Genomic DNA, 9,669 nt, shown 5'->3' on the forward strand with positions numbered 1-9,669 from the left:
AAATAAGTTGCACTATTTTATTATTCCTTTTTATAAAAAAAGAACAAAATCCTGGCGTAACACTTTCTGAACGTAAAGCTAGGTTTGTAACAGCAGGATACGCGTAAAGATGGAGCGTCAAAAAAACAAATAGGAGGATGTGATTTTATTAATTTTTATGTGTTTGTTGGGTCGCTGAATGCAGTACGTTTCATAAGCTGAACTGTACAGTTCTACTCATGTTCCCTCAATAAAGAAACTGAGAGACCACATGAATGCACATTATTTCATATCAGTCTGCATATGATCAAATCACACCAGACATGACAGCTGTCCTGCCGGTCTTGCCTACACACTCATCAGCTTCCCTACTATCTGTGACCGAGAGCTGCCATGCATTGTCAAAATGCACTAGGATAGCTCTTCCCAGAACCTCAGGTTTTAGCGGTCATCGTTATTTAGCCAAGTGCCCCGGGTGCCTCATGTAGAAACACATTCAACATTTGGAGAGGAGCACCACTCTTTAATGTCACTTCTTTCGAATCTAGTTGCGTATCAAGTTATCTGCAACAGGATTATAAATTATAATAATCTCAATGTGACTTCATCTGTGTTGCCCAGAGACGACATTCATTCATACAAAGCGGCTTCATTTGAGATAAGCATTAGACATTAAGTAAGCTTTACTTTTATACCAGTTCTTCCACCTACACACCTGAACACTGCCACAAAGTGTCCCTGAGAAAGACAGTTACTTTAGAGAAATCAGCTGCTGTGTAGTTTGGCTGGACTGAATATCTCTGAGGGAAAAGTCCAGTTACATCATCATGGGTTTGTCTCTCTCTTTACCGCCTCTGCGTTTAACATGGAGTACGTCCCTGTCAGAGAGGTGGTCTTATAACAGAAACCTCACAGGTTCAACCGCCCCACCCACCTTGGGCAGTGGGCAGAGACCCAGTAAACCTTTATAACGGCCGGTGTCCCGTCTCCAACAGCAGGGACTCCAGGGTGAGTCTGGTGTCCGACTGGATGTAGGGCTGGTACAGCCAGCAGGACAAGAGCACCATGGAGAGGTCAGACGTGTCCCAGTGGGCCACTTCCTGGAGAATGGAATGCTTTAGTTTCAGCTCCTGACTGTAGGAGTCAAACAGATAGCGAGACACCTCCACTAGAGACGAGAGAGAGAGGCAGCAGTACAATAAGGCAATGCTTCTATTAGGCTGTTCATTCTGCCTTGTATTTTTGTGTAGGACAGTAAGACAGTAGAAATCTGAGAGGGAGTGTCAGAGAGGAAAGATGAGTGTGTGTACACCTTACCAAAGCGTGCAGTAGGCCAGCTGATAAACAGTGGAGCAGTTCTGCCTTGAGGTCCAAACTGAAACAGTTCCAACTGAACCACTCCCTCCACCGTGGACACCAAGCGCTCCATCTTACCCACAATATGATCCTGGGGGATTCACATGAACAAACTCTGGTGTAAATATTATTATGTAGATTGATAAACGGACATAATTATTTGGCTACACTTAAAAATGACATTAACAGCATCATGTTTAAGAAGGTATTTTTTTAAGCTTACCATCTTGTCTACGATGTCCACTAGTCGGCCACATGCCTCCTCCAGCTGTCTGTCCATACTGGGATGAGAGGAAGAGGTAGAAAAGGATGAGGAGGCATGGTCCTCCATCGTGATAATCTGCTGCTCCTTTTGGGAGCTGGGGCAAGGAGGGACAAGAGGAGGGGTAGAGATGAGTGTGTGACGCACACAGTTGATACTTTTTCAGCGAACAAAATGTGAGCCCAGGCAGCACTTTAGCCGTTTCTTTGATATCTTCCGGGCTTGGAGTAGCTGGTAGGCAGTGCCATCAAAGTGCCGCTTCAAAGAGATTGACTGGTTTTCCAGACGTGCAGTAGATTGTATCGTCCCATTGGTTAGTGCCCATCACTGCTGGTGCATTTATATAGCGCTTTTATCCAAAGCACTTTACATAGATTGTGCATTACATTCTCCCACACATTCATACACCGATGGCAGAGGAAACCGTGCAAGGGTTCAGTCTTGCTCAAGGACACTACGACACCAACTCTGGGGGAGCCCACTGAGCCCAGGATCGAACTTTGGGGAACCTTCCCATCCGGCCGCTCTACTGGCCACACTGCCACTAAGCCACATTGACACCAATTCTGAACCTGATGCTTCATTCTTGACCTTCGTTCCGATTTTTCCGCTTATAATGAGAGTGGATGTAACTTGATGCTACTTGACTTGACCGTCTGCCTGGACCCAATGTGGTCACTAGCTCAGTGGATAGTGATTGGATTTCAGGCACGAATTAATTGAACAGATTAATTGAATTTTCGCTAGAAACAGACAGTATCATAGATCATATACGTCGCAAACGATACAGAGACACCTCCCTGACAATAACGCTGAGACAGCTTGTTTATTTTTGGACCACAATGCTTACAGTATATGAAATGATTTTAAGATGACCCCATGTTATTCTCCATAGAGAAATTACTTCCGTGAACCAGGGGAATCGAGGGGATGAGTGAGTGACGTCAGGACTTCGGCACTCTATTGTGCCGCCCTAGAACCAAGTTAGAATTATTCAACCCACTAAAACCGGAAAGGTCCAGGCAGTACCAGTCTGGCAGTGTGCCACGGGTTCGACTCCCGATCTCGACGGCCTTTACTGCATGTCTTCCCCCCCCATCTCTCTTCCCATTTCCTGTCAGCCTACTGTCTGTCCCTGCATAAAAAATATAAAATAAAGGCGAAAGCCAAAATAAAAAAATAAAAAAACGGAAAAGCATCCATGTCACTCATTTTAGATGTTTTGGCTATTCAAAAATTTATCTGTATAACAAGAAAACAACATTTTCAAGGGTTTAAAGGGGGAAAAAAGTGGTATGACCTTTTTATACAAGAATGTCTAGAGAGCAATTTGAGCCTCAAGTTCCCTCAACCGGCAACTCATTCTCAGGTGGAAAACTTGTGGAAAACAAGACAATATCAACACTACTGTGATGTCACCTTACTCTCTGGACGTGGTCCTGAGGTTGACGATGGCTGTCGCAACCGTGGTGCCTTCATCGTTGAGTATCCCCCATTTCAGCATCAGGTTGTGCCAGTCAGCCGCATTGTCTTTGATCTTCCTGGCACTTCCCGTCACGGCAGAACACTTCCTGTTTCTTGACGGAGACACCGCAGGGTCACACGGCTGGGCTGAGAGAGAGAGTTATTATTCTGTTGAGTGTTCTGTAAACACCTACATTTCAGTCTTACTACCCCAAAACTGACTGACAAAGCCTTCCTGCTCATCATCTAATTCTAGGGGTGAATTGAGGGCAAGTCCCATATAGTGATGAGCGTCAGGTCTTAACCTCAGTCAAATTATGCCTGCCCGTTGGTGGGATTCATAATCACGCATCTGGTACTGAAACACTGACACGCTTCAAGTTCAAACCTGGAACTATACAATTACATAAGAACCACTGCTTCAGGGCTTGCTTCAGTGAGGAAAAGTCACGTGACCAATGACATCCGAAGCAGCAACTGGTTCATTTCCTCTAACTGGTTTGAGACGTTGAGTCGCCACGAATAGGCCGACACATAGATAATAAGGCCTACAGAGAAAACCTGTCAGTGAATTACTTCTGTGACTTGCCCGTTACGTGCTGCTGGACTGGTGAATGGAGGGTCGTGGGTTTCTGGGATGGAGTGCTGCAATTACTTTCTACAATAGACGTCGACGACAGTGACAAATCTAAATATTTGTTACTAAAAGTTACAATCGATGACTGTTATGACTCATAGACCTACCTGCTTCATTTCAAATTAAATCTGACAATGAATTAATTGGGCATGCCGCATAAGCAATACATTCAATGTACAGTGTCACATATTTGAGTGTTTCCCATTCTACAAACATAATCACACACTGCTCTATAGACAAATTAACACTCTTGTGTTTATTTTCTTTCAATATTTAATTACAATTTAGGCATTTAGCATATGCTCTTCATCCAGATCCATGAATTAGAGGATAAACCTCGGATGTTGTTGCCCAAATAGTTGAATACATTACAAACAGGAAACAAACAAGTCTGTATGATATATTTCCTATCGTTTCGCACAGCGCAGCATTTCGCCAGGAGATGTCACGATCACCGAATAAGTGGTCCAGTGGTTCATAAAAGCTTCATGACATACACATCATTTCATGTCCAGGCCTCGCGTAGCCAGCCTTCAAACTGCCTTTGCAATGCATATTATTATATATAATAAAAATTGGATTGAGTCGGAAAAACTCTGCAGTCCTGCTTGGTTGTAATTCTATTTGGTAATTTGAGGACAGGACCGGTTAGAAACAGAATGGCTGATCTAGCCAGCTCCAAAGCCTCTTACCTTTCATTGTTATGGTGATGTCAAACAATCATTGCTTTGTTCCAATATTAGATACCAGAATTATCTCTCTAAAAACACGTTTCTCTCCAGCTTGCTCACTCCAAACAAAAAACTTCCGGGATCGTCTTCTTTGTGTTCTCGGGGCGTTGGTGTAAACTGTCTGCCACCTAGCGGTCAGTATGAGAAACAATATTTGGAAAACATGATTGATTGATTGATTGATTGATTGATTGATTGATTGATTGAAAATTGTATTAACAGTAAATGTTGGTAGACAGACAGACAGACAGACAGACAGACAGACAGACAGACAGACAGACAGTCAGTTTGGGATTGATTGAGTGATTTATTGATTGATTGATTGAAATATTTATTAACAGTTTGCAGAATTACAGTATATTTCAAGCACAATTCAATACAAAGTCTGTTAACTGTGAGTGGACGACCCAATAAAGCATTACACTTGTTTACAAGAGGGCCCACCTTGTTCAATTCATCAAAAAGCCAGATGGATCTCTCTGATAGATGGCTCTGGTATGGACCAAATATAGGAATAAAATCTCTGTATCAGTGACGACGTCACATCCGTATACTGATGTTACACCGTCATTGGTGTGTAAACAACTGAATTTTGTGACTCCACTGGTCGCTTTCTTCACCGTACGTCAAGTTGTATTTTATTTTGTAATAATGTTGTGTGAAGCGCTTTGTCACTGTGTTTTTTAAGTGCTATTATTATTATAATTTTATTATTATTTAAAAAAAAAGAAGTTGAGTCTCAGAAATCGATGGGTCACCAAAGTCAGTGTAACATACTGTGCCCATGGAAGCAGTACAGTACAGTAAACAATGAAGAAAATTGTTAATCAGTTACTATATCACGTGACCTGGGGATGACGCATTCAGGAGCAGAAAGAGACGATGATAACTATTATGGGAGAAACTATAGCAGCTTACCTTGAAGTGGAGAAGCTCTTCTCTACTCTACTCGGAATCTACTTTAATTTTATTCAGGTCCCGTGAAGTAAAATTCCACAGGATTATTAAATCAAATTCTGCGAGAATAAAACAGATTTCAACGGACTAATTTACTAACGTAAGGGGCTCCACGGGAGGAACATCATCATGACACTGGTGATGGAGCGCTCCCTGCCAGAGGAGGTATGGGTCCAGGTCAGTACAAGTGGTGAAACCAAGTAATTATTAACACATTTTACTCAAGTACAACTTTGTCGAGGTTCTTTTACTTTACTTGTGTATTTATATTTTTCGATATTTTACAGCCTACTTCTAGTACACTCTACATCTCACAGAGTCAGAGGCAAATGTACCTTGGCTTTAACCTTTTACACACCACTACCATTTCAAGAATCAACTTTATTGACACATGTACATGGACCACTTTGCATTGTACAGATTGTACCTACAGTATAAGTCTGTAACAAATTCATTTTTGTGCAAGCTACACCATTTTGTTTCTCAAGAAAAAGAAAGGGTACGGGGGACATGGAGAGGGAGAACAATTATGGAGAAAAAGCATTAAAGCAAACATTAAAGAAGCATTTCAAACAAAGAGAACAAAAAGTATGTATGTACACGTTTAGGTATGAAAGTGGTAACACATCAGTAGGTCCACATAGTGGTAGGTATGTGCATGATTGAGATTAGATAAAGTGCACACAAAAAAAGAGGTGAAAAAAAAAGAAAATCAACACCACATAGGGCAAGTCCACAAAGAAAGTAAACTGTTGTTCCTGTTGCCAATCTGGTAGTCTTGCCCTTGATGATACTTTACAGATTTGTATTTTCAATACAAAAACCCTATTCAGCTATTCAAAAATAGCAGATCTACATATTGCCCTTTCTACACGGTGGTATTATTTGCTGCTTTTACTTTATTTAGATTAATTTAAATCTTAATCTGACCTCAGTACTTCTTCCACCATTCATTCATCCTACCAGGTGTTCGACTTTCTGTCCACAGAGGACAAACACAGTGTGCGGTGCAGCTGCAGGTACTTCAACGAGCTGATGGATAAATATTCGTGCCTCTGGAGGGATTTATGCGTCGTGCTGAGCAGGTTCTCCTCCTACAACCGCCGGTTCTGGTCCACTCTGAGCCGACGGAATCTTAGCGGGGCGGTACTGAGGAGCGGCAAGCAGAAGAACCTCAAACACCTGGCGGTGACGCTGCCGTGTCTCCGCAGCATCGCCATAGAGAACTGGTCGGAGGAGAGTCTGGATCACCTGGGACAGTTCCCCAACCTGAGATGTCTCACCATCAAGTACCCATCTAACTGTCCCCTGGAGGTGTCCCGGGCCCTTGTGCCGCTGAGCAGACAGGTAGGTAACCTTATGTTGATAACTCTGAGTACCGGTAGTAGAAATTTTTATCATATCACAGTTTAGATTACTGATTCTCAGCCTTTTTCATTTCCAGGACCCCCAGTTTGATATTAATTTGGCCATGGATCCCCCATTTGATACAATTAGGTTTTATCTCAGGCCCACCAATCTACACTGTAAGGTCCTCAGTGTACTGGGACCAACGTTGAGAAACAGTGATTCAGATGATATAATCATATTGTCTTCATTTAACAACTGTCTATTTCCCATGTCACAAAAACACCTTTTGACAGATAACACACCTGAACATCTGTAATGTCAAACTCAAGTGTCCTGTCACAGAGTTCATCCTCTCAGTGTCCAAGATGAAGAGTTTGACGTCCTTCCTATTCCACCACGATGGAACACAGCGCGTTCCCATTAAGGCCTTCCATGCCTTGCTCATCGGCTTGCCCAAACTCAGGCACTTGTCCTGGGAGATGATCAGCTACAAAACCCTGCCTGAGGACTATTTCTCACCGGCTGTCATCCCATCAGACAGTTTAGAGCTCCCTCTCTCCAGCTTAGAGCTTCTCAACTATGACACAGTGGTCTCAGAGGAGGCGCTAGTTTGTCTGTCTGGCCTCACCTCTCTGTCTGTGTACCATCTGTACTCTGTACCCGGGCCCCGTTGTCACCTGAGGACCTGGCTCACTGCCCTGCCCAACCTCACAACCCTCAACATCCACGGTGAGTTGTAAGATTGTTGTTGATTGATGTTATGGAGGAACCGCAATTAACTTGAATTAAGATCTTATTTTAACCGTGTTACCAGCTTGCCTGCCGGTGCCGGTGTTACTGGACTGAAACGCTCTCTCTCTCTCTTTGCAGTGTATGGCTAATTAATAGACGTTATTTTGTTGTCTTGTGTAGGTGGGCATCCTCTCGGTGCATATGCAGACTGTGTTCCACACACTGTGACCAGCCTGACATTGTGCGTGGACATGACAGCGGGCGACCTCGAGACTTTGTCCAGTCGGGTTTCAAACCTGCAACATTTACATTTGGAACCTTGGGGCAGCATGGGACACATCAGACGTCTGCCTGAACTCTTTCCACAGCTAAGGACCCTCAAAATGAGGTCAGCTGAGCGAACACTGGTTGTCAACATCGGGTCCGAGGGCTACCAGGTGTCCAGATAGACCCTTATGGTTCTGTAACCCTGAGAATGGCTACATTTAGAATTTCTATTGTAGATTGAGGTCCCAGAAATGAAAGAAAATAAAATCAATTTGGCATCTGTGTGGCCCTATTGATATGAAATTAAAAATCACACCTGTGTGAAGTGAGGGGCACTAATATATTCAAGTCGTTGATTAGGTGATGTAATGGTGATGTAAAACAAACAGTGCCAACAAAAGCATTAAACTCCATTAACAATAGAGACAATATGACGTAATGAGGCACATTATGACGTAAATGTCCCGTCATTGTCAATGGCGTTTACAAAACAAACATTGAACTAAAGACAAACATTAAACCTGTATATAGGAGGGGCTAGCGCCCCTCAAAAATAGAGAATCTCTGAGCTACAAGCTAATGCTATATTAGATTTACGTCCCAAACATCTACCAGGGTGCAAATAAAGAATGATACACAATTGAGAATGTTATCTCCTAGGGAGGGAAGTAGAATTTCTTGCATACATAATACATTTGATACATAATGTATTTTCTTTGTCAGCAGTCACTAACCTCCCCCCCACTGACCGTTTATGTTTTGTTTATCCCTCTACAGGCACCATAATGTCCCTGACAGCGACTTCCTGGATCTGTACCACCTCCAGTCCTTAGAGAGACTGGAGGTCCTGGATCCGTACTACTGGCCCGACCGAAACCTTGTGGACCACATCACCTACCAGCCCAGCCCCCGCCTCCTCAGCCTCATTGGTGGGCTACAGGGTTTGACCAATCACAGGGTCCACGTCATCACCGCCAAAAACACAAGGGATCCAATGACCTGCAACTGCATCGAGTGACATTTTAATTAACAATCACCACTAATCACATCGAAGCCAAGGCCTTGCACTCTCTTTTCTCGACACCCAAATTTGGGCAGTGGGCACTGCCAGTGGGTTGACTGGAGCTGTAAATAGAAATGTTTTAGCCTACTGCTATCCTGTAACCAGATTAAAGGGTTATTTAACTTGCTTGACTCAATATTTAGTAGATATATTTTTATCAGACATGGCCCCCTGCTATAAGCCCAACCATGTTACTCATCTAATTCTGTGGTTCCGCTGATAGTCAATGTGTGTGGGTTGTTCAATCAAAAAATACATAATTTAATAATTGATTAATATAGCCCTATCATGCATTAGGACAGAACTAGACTTTAAATGAGGCAGGATTACAGTACATGAGGGGGGGGGGGGGTAGGAATACATATCAAATTGAAAATCGCACATGGAAGTGTCGTCATGTTATGACTGTCCTGGATGCTCTTGGTACATAATGATATAACAATACTTGCCTATCCATTTGAGTCTCAAACCCAAAATCATCTTTGCAGAGCATCAGTAGGGACAGGACAACCTCCGAAGTTGTTAAATAGAAATTTCTGAGCTTTAATAGAAAACGTGTTGGCATTTGCATTTAAAATAAATCAAGCTTTGCGGAACAATGCATTGGTATTACAGGAGATCATAGAACCAGATGGAGACCATCTTGATATAGGTCTCCTTCAACTAATGCATCTCACTCAGTTTACAGTCCAGCCATGACAAAATTGTATTTGTATTACAATTAAGCACTTTTCTTAAATGCTCTTTTTAGCCAAAAGAGACCAGAGCTGCAACTGTACTTAAGATTGCCTTTGCATCTTGGGCATAGGGTTGCCAAGGTGTTTTTTTTACTCATCAGAAATTGACAATCAATAGATGTCCAACTTTGTGC

General features: G+C 42.8%; 2 protein-coding genes across 8 annotated transcripts; one reads left to right on the plus strand and one right to left on the minus strand.

Moving 5' to 3' along the window:
* Positions 1-130: 130 nt before the first annotated feature.
* Positions 131-4,509, minus strand: cinp (cyclin dependent kinase 2 interacting protein). Of its 4 annotated transcripts, none has more exons than XM_080783726.1 (6): positions 4,391-4,509; positions 3,638-3,719; positions 3,022-3,208; positions 1,559-1,694; positions 1,297-1,426; positions 131-1,147 (listed from the first exon to the last, which is right to left on the minus strand). In XM_080783726.1, the coding sequence occupies exons 3-6, from the start codon at positions 3,099-3,101 to the stop codon at positions 945-947; spliced, it is 549 nt and encodes a 182-aa protein (XP_080639852.1). In that variant the 5' UTR covers positions 3,102-3,208; positions 3,638-3,719; positions 4,391-4,509; the 3' UTR covers positions 131-944. The 4 variants fall into 4 exon arrangements, with proteins under 4 accessions (XP_080639852.1, XP_080639853.1, XP_080639851.1 ...); XM_080783727.1 differs by having other exon boundaries at positions 3,638-3,715; positions 4,391-4,440; XM_080783725.1 differs by lacking the exon at positions 3,638-3,719 and having other exon boundaries at positions 4,391-4,507.
* A 731-nt stretch (positions 4,510-5,240) lies between these two features.
* Positions 5,241-8,975, plus strand: LOC308328940 (uncharacterized protein). Of its 4 annotated transcripts, none has more exons than XM_080783072.1 (5): positions 5,241-5,586; positions 6,353-6,733; positions 7,030-7,465; positions 7,649-7,856; positions 8,513-8,975. In XM_080783072.1, exons 2-5 carry the CDS (start codon positions 6,422-6,424, stop codon positions 8,751-8,753), a joined length of 1,197 nt encoding a protein of 398 aa, XP_080639198.1. In that variant the 5' UTR covers positions 5,241-5,586; positions 6,353-6,421; the 3' UTR covers positions 8,754-8,975. The 4 variants fall into 4 exon arrangements, with proteins under 4 accessions (XP_080639198.1, XP_080639195.1, XP_080639196.1 ...); XM_080783069.1 differs by having other exon boundaries at positions 5,241-5,563; XM_080783070.1 differs by having other exon boundaries at positions 5,241-5,563; positions 7,066-7,465.
* Positions 8,976-9,669: the final 694 nt, after the last annotated feature.

The sequence above is a fragment of the Protomyctophum bolini genome (genome assembly GCF_963924005.1).
Source record: "Protomyctophum bolini genome assembly, chromosome: 15".
In the NCBI taxonomy this organism is placed as follows: Eukaryota; Metazoa; Chordata; class Actinopteri; order Myctophiformes; family Myctophidae; genus Protomyctophum; species Protomyctophum bolini.